Genomic DNA, 24,570 nt, shown 5'->3' on the forward strand with positions numbered 1-24,570 from the left:
ACTTTTTTCAATTGTTTAAGTATCATTTGTAGGAAAAACAATCCTTTCTCTACTTAATTTGCCTTTGCACCTCTGTCAAAAATTAGTTGTCCAAATATATTTGTGGGTATATTTCTGAAGTCTCTATTAAGGTCCGTTGATCTATTTGTGTTTGGACTGACATTAAACTGTTCAATAACACTAATTTTTTAAAAAGTCTTTAAATCAGGTAGTGTTGGTCTTCCAACATTTCTCTTTTTTTAAAAAAAAGCTCTTTTGGCTCTAAATCTTTTGCATTTCTGTGTGGACTCTAGAATCAGTTTGTCAGTTTCTATTAAAAGTCTGCTAGGGGCGCCTGGGTGGCGCAGTCGGTTAAGCGTCCGACTTCAGCCAGGTCACGATCTCGCGGTCAGTGAGTTCGAGCCCCGCGTCAGGCTCTGGGCTGATGGCTCAGAGCCTGGAGCCTGTTTCCGATTCTGTGTCTCCCTCTCTCTCTGCCCCTCCCCCGTTCATGCTATGTCTCTCTCTGTCCCAAAAATAAATAAAAAAAAAAAAAAAAAAAAAAAAAAAACAAAAAAAAACGTTGAAAAAAAAAGTCTGCTAGAGTTTTATTGGAATTGTATTGAATTACAAATCAATTTGGGGAGAAATGAGATCTTAACACTGAGTCTTGTGAAACATGAACATGGTGTAATTCTTCATTTTTGAAGGGTATTTTTTAACTTCTCTTAGCAATGTTTTCAGGTTTTCAATCTGGGTCTTTCACATCTGTTGTCTTATTTATGGCTGTTTCATATTTTTGATGCTATTACGAATGGTATTTTCAAATTTTAATTTCAGGTTGTTTGTTTTGGGTAGATAGAAATAAAATTGATTTCATACATTGACTTTGTGGCCTGTACTTTGTTAAACTCACTTGTTAGTTCTAGTAGCTCTCTGTAGAATTCTTTAGATTTTTTTCTTTATGGATGATGATGTCATCTATGAAAAAAGATGATTTAACTTCTTTTCCAATTTAGATAACTTTTTTTCTTGCCTGACTACACTCACTAGAATCTCTAGTACAATGTTAACTAGAAGTGGATGTGAATTCGAAGTTTTTTCTAGTCTGGCTGCTGGGAATAGGCACTGTTTCCTTTAATCCCTTCAGATGGTCTTTATGTATTCCTAGTTAGTTTCATCATAGTATGTGTTGATCAGTACTTTGGTGAGGAGGAAACTATAGATCTCTGGGATCTTCTTTGTGAACTGCAGTTGCTCTGGTTTTCCTGGTTTCTCATCTCCATCTCATTAACTTAGGGAGTCAACTGGGTTTCTCTAGGGTTTCCCCTCCTCTTTTGCTGCAGTCTGCAAACTCTCAGGGCAGGAACGTGTGTGGTTATAGGGTTCACTTCTTTTGTTTCCCATTTTCAGAGATTACTGTATTTCATTGCCTGATGTCCTGCATCTTAAAAAAAGCCATAGTTTCATTTATTATATCTGTTTTGTTTGTTTGTTTATTTTAGGCAAGACATTAATCTGGTCTGTATCTTGGTCTGAAGTGTAAGTCCAAGGCATTGTCTGCTTCATTCTTATCTGACACAATTTCACTTAAATATTTCCTCCTCAGATAGGCCCTTCTCTCATAACACTCTCAAAAATAGGTCCACCTTTTCCCCCTTATCTCACTTTTCTCCTTGATGGCTTTGCTTTTTCAATTATAATAGTACATCTATGGATTCTTTACATGTTTTACATATATGCATTCCTTACATGTTTTCTATTCTAAACTGAGGAAAGAGTCCATAATTATTTCATTCATCACTGTATATCTTGTGCTTAGAAAAATGTTTGACACAAAAGATGCTTAATATTTTTTTGAATAAATGAACTCTTCCCATTTATTATTTACCATGATTTTTGCTCATTTTTGTTCATTGAGGCATTCTTTCCTTTCTTATTCTTTGTTTTACTTTTCCATTTTTTATATTCTCAAGTTCATTTTTATTTTACATTCATGTGCCTCTCTTTGCTAGTTCTCTTTTATTCTTCTTTCAATTTTTCTTTATGCTTCTTTTTGTGTTTCCAGGATCTGTTACCATTCCCCACAATCTGAAAAAGCCATGCAGTGAGAGTGGGAAAATATCTATAGATAGACTTGAGACTTTTTGAAGGATCTTCCATTGCATAACAAGAAGTTGATGCACAAGCAAGTTTGTCTGACAGTGTTCTACCTTAAGCCTATTCCTCAACTCCTTTGGTTTAAACAGCATACTATTATTTTCTAACTAGCAAAATTTCTGTCATTTTCACAAGTAGAAGGAGCACTAGTTGACGAAGCAGCTGACTAGATGTTAGTCATTCCATAGACCAGTTGTTATACTGGAAAAGATATTTAACCTCTCTGAGGCTTGGTTTCATCTTTTATTAAAATAATAATGTCTACTATTTATAGAGTACTTTTACAAACATTAACCAAGAAAAGTTCCATAAGTCTTTAAGGGAGTTAAGGGATTATAATTTTTACTTGATATTAGAGAAAAAGAAACTCAGAGAAGTTAAATGACTAGCCACAGATTACCAATATAATGAGTACTTCTTAAGTAGAAAAAGTAGAACTTGATATAAACCTCTGACTGCTATGCCTGCTGCTCTTTGCAAATCATTTTATTGGTTCCACAATATTGTGGATTTATTGGTTCCACAAATCTGTCAAATACAAAGATTTCCTTTGAGCCATAGAGTTTTGTTATTCTATGATGTGAAAGATTTGCAGATGGAATAAAGATTTAGGGTAGGCAGTTCCTTGGAACCTAAACTATCTTACAAAATGATCAGTGAAAGAGCCCAGGAAAAGATTGGTATTGAAGTGTTTCTCCAGAAATGAAAGTATAAAGTTCAAAATAGAATGTGTGTCACTTTGAGATGTAATAAAATATAATATATAATCATGATATAATAAAACATAAAAGATAAAAACTGGATTTCAGAGAGCACCATGTCTAATCTCCTCAATTGTGAAAAATAATTTTAAATTGTTTTGTTTTTGAATATATTATTTCATTGATTGTGGGTAAAAACTGGGTAAAAAAGTGGTTTCTGATTATAGTATAATGGGATTGATTTCCAATGACCCTGAAACTTTGAGACACTTAGAGACACTGAATAATACAATGGAAAGCATATGAAGTCTGTTTTGCATCAGATAGGCCTAATTCCCACTCATTGTAACTTTGAGAAACTAATTTAATATCCTTTGCCTTCATTTTTTTTTTCATCTATAGAGGAATCTACAGATAAATATCTATCTGCCATAAAGGGTTACAATGACCATTAAATAATATAACACTGAGTCAAACTGCCGAGCACAATCCCAGAATAGAATAGACACTCAGTGGAAGTGGATTGTTTCCCCAAGTAGGAACAATGCAGATATGCTTTCCTGAAAGCTAGGAAATAATTCATGAAAGGCCAAATAGTCTCTATTGTAATAAAATGGAACTACAGAAACATAACCAGGTTTTATGATCCAATAAATTAAAAGCAGGTTTTCATAAAATTTATTTTTAAAAGCATATTCCAGGATATACCTTCAAGTCATTAATCAGTCCCGTATGATGCTGATTATCAAGAGAAGACTTTAAAGAAATTTGATTTCAAATTCCATGGCTTGTCTGAATTTCTAGGGAGCTCACTGGTGGAGACATGGAGGATCTCTTAATGGCCTCCTAAGGACTTGGTTTTACTTCTGTCTTGACACTTCAGATCTTTGTTTAGAAAAAACCATTTGTTTTGCAAAATTCCAGTGAACCCAATAACTGCAGAAGCTATTTCTGTTCTCCCTTGTCAAATCTGAAAAATCCCTTGGCTGTTCATATGAGCAGAAAGAGCCTGCTGTCATGCTCTATCTTACTACCATCATAACTACTGAGCACTACTGAGTATTTAACTACTGAGCACATATTTGTGCTAGGTATAGAGGGTATAAAGAATTTTAGATATACTCTTCATATTCTTCCCATGCATTTGGAAAGGTAGAGCACATGCATAAAAATCAATAAAATACAAATGAATCTACACCAACTACCAACTGGTTCACGTTCTACCATGTCTACTATAGGCACTGTAGGCATTTAAATGAATTGGCATAACGGCTCTGATGGCAGGAGGAAAAGTTTACAATAGGAAGTAAAATTTGAGCAGGGTGTTTTCAGAGGGGGGATAATATGCATAAATTATAAGGATAGCAAGATAAATATCCTTGGCTTAAGGGGAGTGTTTTTATAGAAGAGTAGTAGAAATTTCATTTGAAAATATAGATAGGAATTATATTTTAGAGTACCCTGAATGAAGATTTAAAATCTTTGCTTTTTAAATCTGAAGGCTGTATAAGAGTATTGAAGGGTCAGAATAAGTGAGCATGTCTCTGAACTTCATTAACTGTTATACTGTGGTTGATACTGTAGAATCATGATTAAGAGCCTGCTCCTGCTTCTTATCCTCAGCATAAGATTTCTCTTTTTACTATAAATGCATTGCATTTTTATTATAGAAATGTCAGAAAATACATTAAAACTAAAAGAAGAGATGTGTAAAAGCCACAGTCTCATGTTTAGAAACTTTTTTGATCCATATAGATGGATACATTCTCTGTCTCTCTGTCTCTGTCTCTGTCTCTGTCTCTCTCTCTCTCTCTCACACACACACACACACACACACACACACACACACACACACACAGTCTTGGGGGAATCCAACCCTGAGAAGGCTAAACTGGGATTCAGAAGCTCCAGTATGTGTGTTAAACCGCGTGGAGACTATTTACAGGAAAAGTTTTGGCTGAAACATTTTATGTGGAAGCGAGTGGGTGTGAAAGAATAGTATTAGGGTAGGAGTCAGCTAATTTTTTATATAAACAGCAAGATAGTAGATATTTTGAGTATCATGGGCCATATGTTTTCTGCTGCAACTGCTCAACTCTGCCATTGTAGTATGGATGCAGCCATAGATAATATGTAAATTATGAGTTTGACTGCATTCCAATAAAGCTTTATTTTGGGGAAATGAAATTTTACATAGTTTTCAGGTGTCAAGAAATATTACAATACCTAATTGGTTTCTGTTTTAGGATTAGCAGAAGCCAACATAGATATCAGTGTTCTATCATAAGTCACCAGGAGAAAAGACAGTGAAAAGCAACGAAAAAGGGGGTGTTCTACTAGAATAGGAAGCTAGAGAATACCTATGATGAAAAATAAGTCACCCTATGGGCATTCCCAGAAAAATTTTAAGGATTTCATAGGAATTGGCATCCTTTAGCTAGAGGAAGACAATGTTTTAGGTTATTATTAATGATGTGATCCGATTAATCATCTACAAACTGGTGAGGCGAGGTCTGAAGAAATTCAAAATACAAACAATATGTGTGTGTATACATGTATATGCCTATTTTATACAAACATGAAGCCATCATATATATTGTTAAGCAACCTTCTTTTTTTTTTAATATGAAATTTATTGTCAAATTGGTTTCCATACAACACCCAGTGCTCATCCCAACAGGTGCCCTCCTCAATACCCATCACCCCCCCACCCATCAACCCTCAGTTTGTTCTCAGCTTTTAAGAGACTCTTATGGTTTAGCTCCCTCCCTCACTAACTTTTTTTTTTCCCTTCCCCTCCCCCATGGTCTTCTGTTAAGTTTCTCAGGATCCACATAAGAGTGAAAACATATTGTATCTGTGTTTCTCTGTATGACTTATTTCACGTAGCATAACACTCTCCAATTCCTTCTTTTTTAACATAACACTAATCAATATGTTGTAAACCTCTTCTTGTCAATGAATGTTAGCCCATAATATCACTAATAATATCTGCACCTCCAATCATACCTTCATTCTCCATTCTTTCTGAACTAGTTTTTAGAATTGCTTACTCCATCATCTTCAAATTTGCATTTTCTACCATGGTAAATGTTAATATTATTGGATTTTTAGTTTGTGACCTTAATTTCCCAACTTCACAGTGTGTTTGTGTTTTCTATTTAAAAAAAAAGCAACAGAAACTAGGAAAGTTAGCTAAGTCTAAGAAATCCAATTACTTAGGAAAATACTGTAGTCCTTGTTATAATACTTTTTAAAAATGAGCAATGGCATAAGGTTTTCCAAACAAGAAAGTATTCAATTATTATTGATACTGGCATTACTATTATTGATACTGGTTTACTATTTATAAGGGCACCACGGCTCTTCCTCCTCAAAACAAAAGACAGTGACTCTGGAACTAACAGAATATGGTCTGCATGGTTTGTAATAAACACTGAAATAATGGGTGTGAATAAATGGATAAATGATATTAGCTATTTGAAGTATTTATATAATTATTAAAATTATCAGGTTGCACTTCCATAACAAAACAAAAATTTGCATGCATGCTGAATGTGTTTTAAAAAACACATTACTAAGCACAGATGTATGGGTTTAAATCAGGCATTAAAACTTAGAAAAGCTATTTGCCTAACCTTTATAGAACTTACTCTGATAGGAAGTACGGATCCGTTTCGTTAAATCAGGATAAAAGTTAGACAGGCCACGCATGCAAAAGTTGTCTTTGGAACATGCCAGAACATCAGCATCAGCAGCAGGCAGGGGAAAGAGAGAAAAATAGTCTAAAGTGAAAGGAAGTGATTCATACCAGAATCTAGAACAGCCAAGATGAGGAAATTGCAGCAAGTTTAGGTAACCAAATTAGAAAGGAGATATTAAAAAAATAAATCAATTAGAAAGTAAGAGGTGATAGATGAATGATGACAGTGCTATAGTAATTTTATTTAATCAAATATAAGAGTAGATGTCATATTTGTCATATGATTTTTATGTAGTAAACTTATTTCACATGTAAATAATACTTATGTTACCTCATAAAAATCAAAATGGTTGTCTTCAATCCTCAGTATTAAAAAGACAGCTTAGGGATTTTAGTCTTTGGTATTTTATTTTTATAATATAAAATGAGTATTCATTGTAGTCATTTTATACACTAAATATGAACAAAGTTTATGACTTCATCACAGTTTTTCCAGATTTTAAAGTCATCAAAATTCTAAGCTCTAATCATAATTGAGTCTCAATAAATTTAAATTAAGTAACAGTTATACTGTTTGTCACAATATACACCTTGTCATACCATTGTATAAACTGAGTAACTAACTTAGATACTGGCATAGGATCCAGTTTTTCAAATTCAATTTGTGCTTTCAGTATGCAAGTATTGCCTCTTATACCCTAATATTTTCCTACCCTAGAGTCCATAAACTTTAAAAAAATCAATCTTCTCTTTCCCAATCATGAGGTAATCTTATGGAACATGCATGCACAATCTCTTATTCTGCCTTCCTTTCAAAAGCCAGAAAAGGTAGAGGCAGAACCTATACAATTTGAAATTTCCAGCATTCCTAAAATTATGCCAAAAGCTGAGATCACTAGCAGGAAACAAAGAGACTTCTATATTATGAAGGAGAACTTTTGTGCTCCTGAAAAGGGTCTAAATTAGCAATGTGGAAAGGGTTAAGGTTCATTTAAAAAAAAAAAAAAAAAAAAAAAGATTAACAAAGGGAAGAATTTCAGTATATCAAGTTAATTTTTCATTAGTCCAAAGGGAAACTTCTTTTATTATAACATTTGGATGTTAAATTTGGCACATTTGCTATTTAGTAAATAACACCTATCATAATGTTCTCTTTTTATTTTAAAATATTCTTTACAGGAGTATATTTAATAAACTAAACACATAATACTACAGATGTATTTCCATCTGCAAATCTTTGAGCTCAACTGATTTTTTTTATCAACTAAACTGTATCAGTGGACAGAAAATATGCAAAATTTTGTCAGTGTTTACAAAGCCAACTATTTGGATAAATACTGAAATTTCAGTAAACTCTGGATAATTTGGCATTATATAGAAAGTATTTCTGCTTATATATTAATTAACCTTATATATTTTTCCTTTATAGTTATACACATTTATTGGTCCTGTCAAGCAAAATGTTATCTTTCATAGCATTTTAAAATGTTAATAATGTTTATTGCATTTGTGAAAATACCTCCAAGAAAATCACCCTCCAATAAAGAAAGGTGACAGCTAGAATATGGAGTTTAAACAATTAAAAGTAGTGAATATTTAAAATTATATTTTTGAATATTAGAAGAGATATTAGAAGAAAACTATCCTGTTAAAATACAACTATTGCAAATAATTTTTTCAACTACAGAGCCTGATTTTCACAGCAGTTTTGTATTTAATAAATTCTTATTTTCTCTTATTTCTTAGGAATTCAACCTATGAAACTTGAGGTGTTCCCTAACTTTGGCAGCAAATTGAAGTTTAAACACTTCCTTTATCCTTTCAAAGATTCTCACTATATTTCCGCCCAATTTTATTTACATAGTATTATAAGTTATATTGACTTCATATTGCCATGCATTTGAATAGCATTACAGAAGAAAGATAAGAAATCTAAAGGTAAGAAAACAGATGAACTAATCAAGTTCATAACATTTTGTTTTATCTCCTACCTGCAATGAACTGCTTGTTTTTTCGAGGAGACCGTGGTTGACGTTGGTATAGGTCACTTGATCTATATAGGTCAATGGTCCCCATGCTTAACAGTACTGTCTTCTGTATAAAATCCACCACAGCCAACCCATTGCAGTTCCCAAATGCAACTCTGAGAGAAAAAAAAATGCAGCTAGAATGTATCACAGTAATCATTATTATTGTAATCTCTGAATTAAACATAATTGGAAAGTAATGCCTTAGGGTTGGAGAGGTAAGGTCGCGATTTGTGTAACATCAGGAAGGATACCATGCCTTTACACAGGATGGAGTGACCTTGTATAATAGCCATATTATACAGTCATATTTTATCATCAATTTTATTATTTAAGTAGTGATTACCCAATCTGCTCTTTAACTTGGTCTTATCTTTTTATAGAATCATATAAAATCTTTTTGCTAGCAGTGGGGAAATAGATCAAGAAATGGCATACTGTAATAGCTATAGATGCTTAGGTATATAATTAGATGCCTTTTAAAAATACAATTATAATTATTAACCTCCAAATTATTTCTCTTCTTTCTTAAAAAATTGTAAAAATATTTATTTATTTTTGAGAGAGAGATAGAGCATGAGCAGGTGAGGGGCAGAGCAAGAGGGGGAGAACAGATTCTGAAGCAGGCTCCAGGCTCTGAGCTGTCAGCCAGAGCCTGATGTTGGGCTCAAACTAACAAACTGCGAGATCATGACTGAGGTCGAAGTTGGATACTTGGCAGACTGAGCCATCCAGGCACCCCTAAATTATTTCTCTTCTTAAACAGTATATATTTAACACAAAATTTACATAAAAAATAACTTTCTATATCTAAGGTTTCGACACCATAGTAGATATAAACAGATACAATTTTCATTCACAAAAAATTAAAAATTTCTCCCTTGTTTTTTATTTTGTCCTACTTATTAACTTTTGTCCTATTAAAAGACAAACATCATTCGATTAATTTTTTTTATTTCTCCTGAGAAATTAAAACAGCTCTTAGCACTAAGCAGGCATTTTGGTCAGTCTTAATATTTATTAGGCTTACACAAATTCTCTTTTTCTGAATTTACAACATGCCTTCTAGCTAAACAATTGTAAATTTGTGCTGTTTGCTCTCTAAACTAAACAAACACTAGTTACATGACTGTTGTTTTGCTCATTTCATGTAAGTTCTGTGTTGTTTTCTTACTTAGATTGAATCTGGTTGACAAACCATTGGTTTACTCTCAGTTTGATTCTTTCCACTCCACCACATAGCCTTCCTTCCTTACAACAAATGAAAAGTTCTACCATATGAGATGTTTTGCTATTTCACATAGAGTTCTACACCTTCCAACAAGACAGACTTTGGAAACTAAAACAAAAACAAAAACAAAAACTATTGTTATAAAAGTCAGCAGAGGGGCGCCTGGGTGGCTCAGTCAGTTAAGCACCGACTTTGGCGCAGGTCATGATCTCACAGTTTGTGAGTTTGAGCCCCGTGTCAGGTTCTGTGCTGATAGCTCAGAGCCTGAAACCTGCTTCAGATTCTGTGTCTCCCTCTCTCTCTGCCTCCCTCCCACTCATCTCTGTCTGTCTCTCAAAAATAAACATAAAAAAAATTTTTTTTAAAAGTCAGCAGATTCTATCTCTATCATTTACAGGTTATGTGACCTTGAAAACAATTAATGAACTTTGTCAGGCCTTAGTTTCTTTACTTTATAATGAGAATTATAATACTAGATTTATCTATTTTTCAGGGCTTTAATGAGCATCAAAATCAGAAAATTGTTATTAAAATACTTTGAAAAATTTCCATACATAAGTAGAACTGATTCTAATATTATAATAAGTAAATGCAATATTATACATATTACATACTATATAGCAAGTTCATATCTCGAAACTTATACAGGTATGATAGAGTTCCCAAATTCAATACTGACAAGAAAAAAAATAGGAAAGTAGAATGTATTACATCAACCAGAATGATTATTTTTCTCTTTGAATTAAAAATAAGAATACTAGAAAGTTATACCTTAGTGTTGGGGAGGTCAGGCAATGGTTGTTGAAAAGTCAGTTAGAATACTGGGTTTAATTTCCTAACTTAAATAAAAAACTGTACAAAATATATTAAGACACAGTTTGCACAGATTGACCAACCAGGCAACATAGGATAAGAGAAGGATAACAATCAAAATAAACTTTACCTAGGTATTCTTCTTGTGTTTTTTATTTACAGTTTTATTGAGATATATTTCACATATTATAAAATTCACTGATTTAAATATAGTGTACAGTTCTGTGGTTTTAAATATATTTGTTCTTACTAGTAAAATGTATTTAGAATTGTGTAATCATCACCACATTTTAGAACATTTCAGTACCGGAATCTGGGTATTCTAATTTAAACTAATGTTCTAATTTAGTGAATGGAGGAGAGACTTTCCAGACTAGACTAGCACCGGAAACTAACACAGAGAGATCAGTGGTCGCACTGAATTGAGGAGAAATAGATCAGACTCTGATGCTACAAAAACAGCCAGAATTTATGAGGTAAAATACTAGAGAGAAAAGAGCTACACAAGGAGAATATATCAGACTCATAGAATGGTTCTCTGGAGCATCCATGTGAAAAAACTCCCCCAGGCTTGGGAAAGAACCACCAAAGAGATAAAGCTGAACAATTCACAAAGTTATCAAAAGGCTGAGAATATTTCATGTTACTACCAAACTGCTGAGATCTCCTAATAGACAAAAAGAAGCAGATATAGTAGTATCACTTTAGGAGTGGGGAACACATTTAGCCATAAACTAAAAGTTCTTCTGAACTCCACCTTAAAAAAAGCTTAGAGACATTATTCTAAGTAACATAACTGCCTTCCAGAAAAATAACCAACACTATTAAAAAGAATCAAACAAAATACCACCATAATGTAAAATTCACAATGTCCACTATATAAAAAGTAGCAGGCATATAAGGAATTCAGAAAACATGACTGATAAGCAAAGGAAAAAATAAATCAAAAGAAACATACCTAGAAATGAAACAAATGATAAAAGTAGCAAACAAGGATATTAAAAATGCTTAAAAATATATATTCCAGATATTTAAGAAGGTGGAGACAAACATACTCTAAAGTTACAGGAATCAAGACAGGCTGGTATTGAAGTAAAGATAAAAATAAATTTTAATGAAACGAGTGGCCAAAAACAAACATAAATGGTCAACTGATATTTGACAAAAGCATTATAGGAATTCAGAGGAAAGATATTCTTCAATAAATGATGTGAAACAATTAGATATCTGTAAGTAAAAAATTGAGCCTTAAATTTTTACCTTCCATAGTACAGAAAAATTAATAAGACACTTGATTTCAAAAAATAGGCAAAAGATTTGAACAGATATTTCACCAAACAAAATGTACAAATGTGAAATAGGCACTTAAAAGATGCTGAGCATCATTAGTCACCAGGAATATGTAAATTAAAACCACTGATCCCATCAGAGTAGATAGAATTAAAAGATTGGTAACATCAAGTGTTGACAATTATGTGGAAAAACTGAAATTCAAATACATTGTTGTTGGAAATATAAATAATACAACTTCTTTAAAAAATAGTTTGCCTTATAAATATATATAGTTAACTCTTCACCAACACAGGGGTTAAAGGTGCCTACCCCCCACACAATCAAAATCCATGTATAAGTTTTAACTCCTTCATACCCCCCAAACTTAACTATTAATAACCTACAGTTGACTGGAAGCCTTACTGGTAACATAAACAGTCAATGAACACATATATTGTCTATGTATTATATATTAGATTTTTACAATAAAATAAGCTAAAGAAAAAATGTTACTAAGAAAATCATAAGAAAGGGAAATATATTTACATTATTGTATTGAAAAAAATTCATGTATGAGTGGACCCATGCAATTCAAACTTGTATTGTTCAAGGGTCAACTAACTTCACCATATGACCCAGTAATTCTATTCTTTCTTACCCAAGAAAATGTAAACAAATACTACACAAAGACTTGTACTTGAACATTAATAGCAAATTTATTCATAAAAGCCTCAAACCGGAAACAACTGAAGTTTCCATCGTATAAACACATTTTTTGTATATCCACATAATGGATAATGCAGCAATGAAAAGGAACAAGCCACAGATACATATACAATATGGATGAAACACAAAAGCATTATGCTAAGTGAATGAAAACAAACACAAAATTATTTATGATTTATGACTATATAAAATTATAGTAAATGCAGTCAAATTGAGGGGCTAGAGGAAGAGGTAAAAAATGAATGCAAGGGAGCATGAAGGACCCTTTTGAGGTGATCGATACTTTTTATATCATTAGTTTGTTGGTGGTTACATGACTTATATTTGTCTTGCATGTTTGTCAAAATTAATATTTCATGCTTAAAATGGGTGATTTTTATTTTATATACATACCTCAATAAAGTATTTGTAATACTAATAAATATTTAGTTAATTAAATTGCTACAAAAAAGAGAATTACACAGAGTTATGGACTCTGGTCCCTAAGAATGTTCTGGAGAGTAAGAGAATGATACGGCAAAGATTTAAAAAAAAAATTTTATATTTTAGTTAACCTACCTGAAAGATAAAATGATTTCATGGTGGGAAGAAAAGGTGAGATTTTTTTTTTCTTCCAATATCTTGTTGGTAAGGAAATTCAAAAGAAAATATCAATCAACAAGAACATATTTTCAAGATTTAGAATTTATAATAAAAATAATTTTTATTAATTTCATCTTTGTTTCTTTAAATACTCAACATCTATCTTAAACTGCTTTATATAAAAATTAGCTATTCTCAATTGTCTAAGAGTTAATTAACTTTTCTGTTTTATAAGTACAAAATATATTTATATATAGAAATTAAAAGTCCACATTAAAAAGTCCCTAAATATCCTACAGGCATCCTGTTCTATTTGGCATTTATAAACAATGTTAATGTATGGACACATATAAATATAAAAAAAAGTAAAAGTCAAATATTTTAAAAACACATTTCTATTTCATATCTTTGAATATGGTGATGCTTTAAGAAATTGCTCTTCTTTCTAAAAGCAACTCAGAAAAATAGGTTTAAATATGTTTGTTCAATGGGTTGGAAAAAAAGCAAAATTTTGCTTTTAAATACCTTAAAAGTTTTGTTACTGGTATGAACTTAGGGAAAAAAGCTCATATAACATTTGTAATCAAATACAAATACATTTTGGAAAATTACTGATTTAATAATTCTGTCTTAAAAATAGCTTTGGTTTTTTCCCCTTGATATACCACCATGTAAAAATAATCATAAAACTGTGTTTAAATTTAATTTTTTTAAATTTTAAAAGAAAATTTAATTATACCTAGAGTTAAAAATTCAGTTCCTAGTTGTGCTAGCTTCATTTTAGGTGCTCATTGTGATTAGCAGTAATATATTCGACTGCTCAGATTATAATACATTTCCATCACTGCAGAAAGACCTATTGCACAGTTCTTTTGTAGGGTATGCATATCTTAAATGTGATTTATTTATTTTACCTCCCTGTGATTTATTTATTTTATAACTGGAAGTTTGTGCCCAATAATCCCATTCACCTATTTTGCTCCACCTGCCAACACCCTCCCCTCTGGCAACTACTAGTTTTCTTTGTATTTACAATTGTGTTTCTGTTTTTTTGTTTGTTTGTTCATTCGATTTGTTTTGTAGATTCTACATATAAGTGAACCATATGGTATTTGTCTTTCTCAAACTTATTTCAACCTCTAGTTCCATCCATGTTGTCCCAAATAGCAAGATCTCATTCTTTTTCATGACCAAGTAACATTCCATTATGTGTGTATGTATGATATGTGTCACATCTTCTTTATGCATTCATCTATTGATAGATACTTAAGAGTGCTTCCCTATCTTGGCTATTTTAAATAATGCTGCAATAATCTTAAGGATGCATATATCTTTTTGAATTAGTGTTTTTATTCTCATTACCTTTAGATAAATATCCAGCAGAATTAGTGGGTCATATGATGTTTATGTTTTTAATTATTTGAGGAACCTACATCCTGTTTCCCATAGTGGCTACACCAAATTACATTAACATCAACAGTGCACAAGGGCTCACTTTTCTGCATATTCTTGCCAACACTTGTTATTTCTTGTCTTTTTGGTACCAGGCATTCTGACAGGAATGAAGTGGTATCTCATTGTGGTTTTGATTTGCATTTCACTGATGATTAGTGCTGTTGAGCATCTAATTATGTGTTTGTTGGCCAGCTGTATGTCTTTGGAAAAAATGTCATTTCAGGTCCTCGCCTCATTTTAAATTAGACTCGTTCCTATTGAGTTATGTAAGTTCTTTATGTATTTTGGAAATTAATCCCTTATCAGATATGTCATTTGCAAATATCTTCTCCCATTCAGTAAGTTGCCTTTCAGTTTTGTTGGTGGTTTCCTTTGACTTGCAAAAGCTTTTTACTTTGTTGTAGTCCCAATAGTTTATTTTTCCTTTTGCTTCCCTTTCATGAGAAGACTTATCCAGAAAAATGTTGCTAAGGTTGATATCAAAGAAATTACTGCCTTTGTTTTCATCTAGGAATTTTATAGTTTCAGGTCTCACATTGAGGTCTTTAATCCATGTAAGTTTATTCTTGTGTATGGTATAAGAAAGTGGTCCAGTTTTATTATTTTCAATTTAACCATCCAGTTTTCCTAATATCATTTTTTTTTTCAACGTTTTTTTTTTATTTTTTTTTATTTTTTTTTATTTTTGGGACAGAGAGAGACAGAGCATGAACGGGGGAGGGGCAGAGAGAGAGGGAGACACAGAATCGGAAACAGGCTCCAGGCTCCGAGCCATCAGCCCAGAGCCTGACGCGGGGCTCGAACTCACGGACCGCGAGATCGTGACCTGGCTGAAGTCGGACGCTTAACCGACTGCGCCACCCAGGCGCCCCTCCTAATATCATTTTTTGAAGAGATTGTCTTTTCCTCATTGTGTATTCTTGCCTCCTTTATTATAGATTAGTTGACCATTATAAGCATGGGTTTATTTCTGGGCTCTCTATCCTGTTGGTGAATGTGTCTATTTTTATGCCAGTACCATATTGTTTTGACTATTATAGCTTTCATAGTATACCTTGAAACCTAGAACTGTGATATTTTTAAGTTTTGTTCTTCCTTCTTCAGACTTCTTTGGCTATTGGGGGTCTTTTGTGCTTACATACAAGTTTTACGAGTACATGTTCTAGTTCTGTGAAAAATAATACTGGTATTTTGATAGGAATTACATTGAATATGTAGATTACTTTGGGCAGTATGGACATTTTAATGATGTTAACTCTTCCAATCCATGAGTGTGGTACGCCTTTGCATTTGCTTTGATGTCTTCAATTTCTTTTATCAGTGTTTTATTATTCTCAAAGTACAAATGTTTTACCTCCTTGGTTAAATTATTCTTTGTATTCTCTGGTATTTTATTCTTTTTGATGTGATTGCAAATGGGATTATTTTCTTAATTTCTCTTTCTGCTATTTTGTTACTAGTATACAGAAATGCAACTGATTTCTGTATATTAATTTCCTACAACTTAATACTTAATTCATTTATCTACTCTAGTGGTTTTTAATGGAGTTTTTAGGGTTTTTGTTTTCTAAGAATGAGACAGCATGAGTGGGGGAGGGGCAGAAGAAGAGGGAAAGTGAGACTGTTAAGCAGAATCCATGCCCAGCACAGAGCCCCAAGTGAGGCTTGATCTCATGACCATATCATGACCTGAGCCAAAATCGAGAGTTAGATGTTTAACTGAGTCACACAGGCACCCTTGGATATTCTATATACAGTAGCATGTCATCTGGAAATAGTGAAAGTTTTACTTCTTCCTTCCCTATTTGGATGTATTTTATTTCTTTTTCTTGTCTGATTGCTGCAGCTAGGACTTCCAGTACTATGTTGAATAAAAGTAGTGAGAGTGGACATCCTTGTCCTGTTCCATATCTTAGAGGAAAAGTTCTCAGTGTTTGACTGTTAACATGATGTTGGCTGTGGGTTTTCATATATAGCTTTTATTATGTTGAGGTATACTCTCTCTAAACTTACTTTGTTGAGAGTTTTTATCATAAATGGATGTCATTTTGTCAACTGTTTTTTCTGCATCTATTGAGATAGTCATATGGTTTTTATTCATTTTGTTAATGTGGTATATCAAGTTGATTGATTTGCAAATCCTGAACCATCCTTGCACCACAGGAATAAATCTCACTTGATTGTGGTGAATGATCCTTTTAATGTATTGTTGAATTTTGTTTGCTATTATTTTGTTGAGGAGTTTTGCATCTATGTTTAGCAGAGATATTGGCTTGCAGATTTCTTTTTGGGTAGTGTTTTTCTCGTTTTGGAATCAGGATAATGTTACCCTCATAGAATGAATTTGGAAATTTTCCTTCCTCTTCTATTTTTTTGTAATAGTTTGAGAAAAATAGATATCAACTCTTCTTTAAATGTTTGGTAGAATTCACCTGTGAAACCATCTGGTCTAGACTTATGTTGGCTACTGATTTAATTGCATACTAGTATCTGGACCATTTGTATTTTCTATTTTTTTCAGATTTACTTATGGAATTATATATTTCTAGGAATTTATCCATTTCTTCTGTGTTGTTCATTTACTGGCATACTTTTTTTTTGCAGTACTGTCTTAAAATCCTTGTACTTCTGTAGTGTGAATTATTATTTCTCTTTCATTTCTGACTTTATTTGAGTCCTCTCTCTTTTTTTATTGTGGAGTTTTCCTAAGGGTTTATTAATTTTGTCTCTCTTTTCAAGGAATCAGATCCTGGTTCCTTCCTTCCTTCCTTCCTCCTTCTCTCCCTCCCTCCCTCATTTATTTCTGCTATGATCTTTATTATTTCTTTTTGATGTTCAGCTGGGTGATTTCCAGTATCCTGTCTTCTATATCACTAATTTGTACTTTTGCATCATCTTATCTGCTGTTGATTCCCTCAAGTATTTTTCATTTCAGTTATTGTATTCTTCAGCTCTGAATGGTTCTTTTTAATATTTATCTTTCTGTTGCAGTTTTCACTGTGTTCATCCATTCTTCTCCCAAGTTTGGTGAACACTTTATGACTGTAATTTTGAACTCTTTATCAGGTAGATTCCTTATCTCAGTTTCATTTAGTTCTTTCTCTGAGGTTTATCAGTTTTTTCATTTGGAATATATTCCTCAATCTCCTCATTTTGCTTCACTTTGTGTGTTTCTACATATTACATAGATCAGCTATATCTCCCAGTTGTGAAGCAATGGCCTTAGGTAGAAGATTTCCTGTGTGGCCCAGAAGTGCAATCCCCACTGTTCACCAGAACCAGGTGCTCCAGGCTGTCCCCTATATGGGTTCTGTATTCCCTTTTATTGTGGCTGGGCTGCAACTGCTATAGGTATATTGGTAGGTTGGGTGGCCCTTGGCACAGCTGGCTAACAGGCCTGGCTACAGCTTCTGTCAGTGTGTTCTTGTGTGGGGGGGGGCTATGCTAGCCCCCCTTGTGGTTAGCTGCAAGGTCTGGCCATGACCATAGCAGCTACATTGGTGGATTCCACGCCCCCCCCCACCCCCCCACACACACACCCTGGCGACTCCTAGGGCAGGAGGCACTTTGAGCTGTTGGGGCAGATGAATTGGGTAGAATGGACCCATAGGGGAATACCAGGGTGGAATGAGTAATGCTAACCAGGTAGATGGAGGGTATTAGAAACGGTGCCTTCCAGTACCAGGCTAGCTTGATAGAGGAACATGAAAACTGGCACCCACATATGCACATATTCCTGAATAAAGTTGCTACAGATCCTGTCCCTCCAGAACATGCCTAAAATTAGTCAATAAGTCTGCTTCAAGTATGGCCCAGGTTCCTTTTAAATTGCTGCCTCTCTGTAGGGTCTTGGTGCAGATGAGTTTGTGTTTGTGAACCAGGCTCTTTATGAGTGGAGTCTTATTTTCCTATAGCCCTGTGGCTCTCCCAGAGTTAAACTCTAATGATTTGCAAATCCAGTTGTTATGGGGGCACATTTTACAAGTGAAGGTCCTTAGGGCATTGGTGCTTGATGTGGTACCTAAACCCTTACCTCCTTAGGGAGTACTCTACTTATGTGATATCCTTCCTGCTTGTGGGTTGCCATGCTGGGGATATAGATCCTGACTAGCTTGCATCTCTTCCACTCCTACGTGTCTCAATGTGGCTTATCCTTAGTTGTGTAAGAGCTCTTCTTCTAGTCTTTGGGTCATTCTGAGAGTTGTCCTATATGTAGTTGTAATTTTGGTGTGTCCATGGAGAACTTAAACTCAGAATCTTCCTATTCTGCCATCTTGATTCTCTCCTCATTTATAAATTCTTTTTGTATTTGTAAGATAAAATCACTCTATTATTGGTTTACTTTGTTTATTCAAGTAAATATATCTTCAAGTTATTATTTTATGGGTGGTAGTAAATCACTACCCTTCCTATCCCTGGGATAGTACACTATTTCACGTTTGTCTACACCCTACATAAGTAATTCATTAATTAAAAGCTCCACAATTGTTCTTTTTGAATATGTCATGTGTATTCTGCCCTGAACCTAAAAGTTAAATTTTATTTTATTTTTGTTTTTATTTTTTAAGTAAGCTTTACACCAAAAGTGGAACTTGAACTCACAGTTTTGAGATCAGAAGTTGCATACTCTACCAACTGAGCCAAACAGGTGCCCTTAAAAGTTACATTTTACATGTGTTCATACATTTAATCCTTTCAACATTTTATCCTTGTGTTACAGATATGGAAATTGAGCACAGAAACTTTAAGTAACTTTTCTAAGATTCAACAGCTAGAAAGCAGAATTAAGATTTGAATCCCAAAGAATCTGACTCTAGCATTCATGCTCTTTAACCCTGCACTAGATTATCTCAGTAACTAAAAAACAGAGCTTCCACTAAGCCATCAAAATTGTATGGTTCTCTATCCTCTGGAAATAATGGGAGGAAGAAAAGCTGATAATAATAGAAGAGCTGACTCAACATAATTCTTTACGTCTTTGGAATAAAAGTAAAATATTCACATTTAATCTTCTTACTAGATTTTGTCAATGACTGATTTCTCACCTTCTTTTTTCTCCAACATTTTCTTCTCAGTTACTTTGCTGCACTCTATCAGTTTCTATATTTATGCTTTCAAATGACTTTTAAGTCATTGGTCACATACCATAGGTCCTAGATTTTCTAACCATTTCTGGTGTCTGATGATTCTCAACAACTCACATCCCCAAGTCCCTAAGGAAAGAGCATTTCAGAGGCACAAAGTATAGTTTTCTTTAAAGTTTTTTTTTTCAGTCTTAAAAATTATTTTTACTTTAAAAAATTCAAACAAGGGGCACCAGGGTGGCTCAGTCAGTTGAGTGTCTGATTTCAGTTCAGGTCACAATCTCACGGTTCATGAGTTCAAGCCCCACATTGGGCCCACTTTGGATCCTCTGTCCCCCTCTCTCTGTGCCCTTCCCTGGCTCACACTGTCAAAAATGAATAAATATTTAAGAAAAAATTCAAACAGTAAGATGAAAGCCCCCTTACTTGGTCTACTGTTTGCCAATCTCCTTTTCAAAAATGACTGCCATTGACAGTTTTTATATTCTTCTTGCCCTTTTTCTATGTTTTAACAAGCTTATACTTGTTCTATAACTTTATTATTTTCACTAAAACATGTCTAAGATATATTTCATTGTCTGTGTTCTTTAACTGTTGCATTGTATTCTTAGGTACAAAAGTAACATGTTTTTTAAGAGAGCATCTTCCTATTTATGTAGATTTATATAGGTCCAGATATTTTGCTATTATTTGGAATGATGCAAGGAACATGCTTCTACTAACGGTGCATAAGTGAAAGCCTTCAGAAATTGTAAATATTTCACTAAGCCTAGAATTTGAGTCAAAAGATACGCTTAGTTTTATTTTATTTATTTTTAAAGTTTATTCATTTATTTCAGAGAGAGAGCATGAGTATCAGAAGGGCAGAGAGCAAGAGGGAGAGAGAGAATCCCAAGAGGGCTGTGTAATGTCAGTGTGGAGCCCGATGCAGGGCTCAAACCCAAGAACCGTGAGATCATGACCTGAGCAGAAACCAAGAGTCTGATGTTTAACCCACTGAACCACCCAGGTACCCCTTAGTTTTATTTAAAAAAAAAATAAGGTATATAAAAAGAATCCATTTCTTCATATTCTTAATGAAGATGTTAGCAATCTTTAAAAATTTTCTCATATAATGGATAAAAATTGCTCTTGTTTCAATTTTTTTACTTGTTACTAGTGAAGTTATAAATCCTTTCATGTTTATTGCCATTTGTATTTCTTCTGTGAATTGCCTGTTCATATAGTTTATTTTTAACTGGGTTATTTTTTCTTATCAATTTGTAGGAATTTAAAAACTGTATTGTGGATGTTTATAGCATATTATAGAAAGACAATGTTGCATAGTATATAAGTAATATGCTGTACCTTGATTTTTATAACTTTATTAGATATTTTGCTAATTCTATGTAAATTCATAGGATGTAAAATTTTTAAATGACTCCCAATATTTGTATGTAATCTAATTTATTCCCCTATAATTTTGTTAATGGACAATTAGATTGCTTCCAGTCTTTTGCTATTAACAATACAACAATGACTATCCTTCATAAGTTACTTTGCACTAAAACGTGGAGTATATTTGTGGGATAAATTTCTAGAAATTAAATTACTCAAGTATTTTCAAAACTCTATATTTTACTTTTATTCATATGTAACATTTATAAATAAAAGTGTACATAATTGTACACTTCAATGGATTATCAAAAAGTGAACAATCCCACATAACCACCACTATGTCAAGAAATAGTATGTTACCAGCAGCTGATTCATGTTCCTGACAATTATTGCTACTCTTTCCTCTTCCAAAATTGGACTTCCTATACCAAAAAAGCAGTTTTGCTTGTTTTTGATAGATGTTTATCAAAAGATTGATATGTGTTTGCTTTTCATTAGGTTATATACCTAGAAATGAAACTTTTGGATTATAGGGTGGGCTAACATAAGTATGCTAAAATGGAGTACATAATGCTAACATTTTATAAAGTAGATTCAACAGTTTACCCTCTTTGCAGCAATGTATGAGAGTTCCTATACCCAATATCTTTGCAAATATTACCAACATTACTAATGGGGTTGTGTACTTTCTCATATGTATATGAAAATATATTTGTCATTTACATATCTTCCTTTGTGACATATTTGATCAAATTTCCTGCACATTTTTTTCTATTATTTGTCTTTTTATTATTGATGACTCATGAGACTCTTTTTACACTCTGCATATGAATGAGTCCAGTGTCAGACACAATCTAAATATCTCTTCCTTGCCCTACCATTTTACTCTAATGGTGCCTTTTTTTCCAAGAAGTTCTTAATGTTTTTCTTTATGATTAATAATTTTTTAGCATGTTGAAGAAATATTTTTAAAGAAATTTTTAATGTTTATTTTTGAGAGAGAGAGGCAGAGCGCCAGCAGGGGAAGGGCAGAGAGAGAGGAAGACACAGGATCCAAAGCAGACTCCAGGCTCTGAGCTGTCAGCACACAGCCTGATGCAGGGCTCCAACTCATGAACTATGAGATCATGACCTGAGCCTAAGTTGGCGCTTAATTAAGTCACCCAGGTGCCCCATTGAAGAAATATTTTCTTAACACAAGTGTAATGAGGATATTCTCCTATAATACCTTCTAGAATCTTCGTATATAGTGGGAAAGAACAGTCAGATTTTTTCTGTCTATATTTTTTAATTGGCTTTGTAGTATTTATTGGGGGAAAACCTGTCATTTCCTCTATTGCTCTGCAGAACCAATTTGGTTATATATGCTTGGATCTCTTTCTTCACTCTTCTGCGAGTTGGTCTATTTGTCTATTTCTCCTGTGCCAATAGAACACTGTCATGACTAACATAACTTTAATAACTCTTGCTTTCCCATAGAACAAGTCTTCTAAATCTATTTCTCTTTAGTATTGTCTTAGTTAATTGTGGTCCTTTGCATTTCTCTATACATTTTAGAACCAGCTTTAAACTTCAAGGGAAAAAATATGCTAAAATTTATATTGGTATTATGGTAAATCAATAGATCATTTTGTGGAAACCTGACATCTTTACACTATTAGTGAATTTTCCACTCCATGATTTTGGTTTGTTAATTTCTCTTTTTATAGTTTTCTGTGTAGAGGTCTTTGTGTGTGTGTGTGTGTGTGTGTGTGTGTGTGTGTGTGTGTGTGTTTGTGCGCGCGCATGCGTGTTGGTAGAGGTCTTGATAATCTTTTATTAAGTGTTTTCCTAGATACTTTATTTTATTGTAAGTGGAATCTTTATACAACTTTAGTTTCTATTTTTTCAGTATATGGAAATGCTTGTTTGTTTATTTATTTATTTTGAGAGAGAGCACACTCGCATGTGTGAGTGGGAGAGGAGCAGAGAGAGAGAGAGAGAGGGAGAGAGTATTAAACAGGCTGTCATGCCCAGCGTGGAGCCCTATGTGGGGTGGATCTTGATCTCACGACTGTGAGATCATGCCCTGAGCCAAAAATCAAGAGTCAGAGGCTTAACAAAGTAAGCCACCCAGGTACCCCTGGAAATGTCATTTATTTTTACATCGACTTTGTATCTACTAATCTTGCAATCTAATAATTTATCTGCAAAGTATTTAAATGTTGTACATACATAATCATTTCTTTCCATTTCCTTCTTTTGTAATCTATGTAACTTTGATTTATTTTCCTTTATGTATTGCTCTGGCTAGGTCCTTCAGTACAATGGGAATAGAGGTAGTGATAGCAGTCATCCTTGTCTTGTTTTCATATCAGATGTAAAGCTTTCAACATTTTACTGTAAAGTATGAATGATATTTGCTGCCATGTATCAGATTAAGGAAATCTCCTTCTTAGTTTAGTTAATGGTTTCTTTTTAACTCATGAATAGAAGATACATTTTACTAAATGTTTTTGCTTTTTGCATCCCATGGCTTACTTTTATAGTTTTCTATTTTATCCTGTTAATGTGATGAATTACATGAGTTCATTTCAAATGTTAAACAAGCCTTGCATTCTTGGTATAAACTAAACTTGTTTCTAATATGTGATTATTTTATTGACAGATTTATTTATATTTTGGCTGGGATTTTTGCACCTATGCTCATGTTCTGCTTTTTGTAATGGTCTTTTCAAGTTTTGGCATCAAGTTATATTGTCCCATAAAGAGATGAATATGACTTTTTCTTTCTCAGCTTTCTCAGAAAGTTTTTATATAGTACCGGTATTACTTATTTCCTAAAATTTTGCTGGGATTTACAGAAGTAGCCACTTGAGCTCGAAATTTTTGGCAGTTGAAACTGTCTATGAGCAAGGTGTCCAAGCTGTCTTTCTCTTACAAGTGTCAGTTCTTCAGAGGCTCTATAGTGACTGTTACCCCCACAGTTACTTTACATGGAAAATATGCTCTCTGACTTATTCTAACAATCTTCAGCTCCTGAACTTGGTGATATACCTTCATACCCTCTTAATTTTGGTATTCCTTGCCTTTATAGGTCAATCTCTTGAGTACAGAACCCTGAAAATGGCTTGAGCTCAGTCATCTGCCATAACTACTTGGGTTAGAAGACAAACATATATTCTTGTCATATCAGATAATGGGATTATTGACTGTCCCACACTTCCTTCCTCTCTTTCCTTCATTCAAGGGAGTTCCTGCCAGTTTATCTACCAAACAATTTTTCAGTCAAGAAAAGGTTCCCCTTATGTATGTTCACATAGAACCTCCACACTGCAAAAATTCCAGGAACACAAGATAAAATTTTTCTTTTTCTTTTAGGCAGTCTTCCTTTCAGATGCCTTCAAAAAGTTTTCTTTGAGCTCATCAAACTTAGCTTAGGGGCAGACTGGGAAGAATGGAAGTAGAACCAAATATATAT

The 24,570-nt window shown here is 33.5% G+C and overlaps 1 protein-coding gene across 7 annotated transcripts in view; it reads right to left on the reverse strand.

The window, feature by feature from the left end:
- The window catches only part of STXBP5L (syntaxin binding protein 5L), a 387,308-nt gene that overhangs the window by 92,205 nt on the left and 270,533 nt on the right, over positions 1 to 24,570 (reverse strand). For 5 of the 7 annotated variants that reach the window (XM_058731249.1, XM_058731253.1, XM_058731248.1 and 2 more), the window contains exons 19-20: positions 8,535 to 8,686; positions 6,494 to 6,565 (exon numbers count right to left, since the gene is read on the reverse strand). In XM_058731249.1, coding sequence (XP_058587232.1) covers positions 6,494 to 6,565; positions 8,535 to 8,686 — 224 coding nt within the window. The remainder of the gene's footprint in view (positions 1 to 6,493; positions 6,566 to 8,534; positions 8,687 to 24,570) is intronic. The other 2 variants (XM_058731254.1, XM_058731252.1) reach the window with 1 other exon arrangement.

This window comes from Neofelis nebulosa, chromosome 5, assembly GCF_028018385.1.
Source record: "Neofelis nebulosa isolate mNeoNeb1 chromosome 5, mNeoNeb1.pri, whole genome shotgun sequence".
In the NCBI taxonomy this organism is placed as follows: Eukaryota; Metazoa; Chordata; class Mammalia; order Carnivora; family Felidae; genus Neofelis; species Neofelis nebulosa.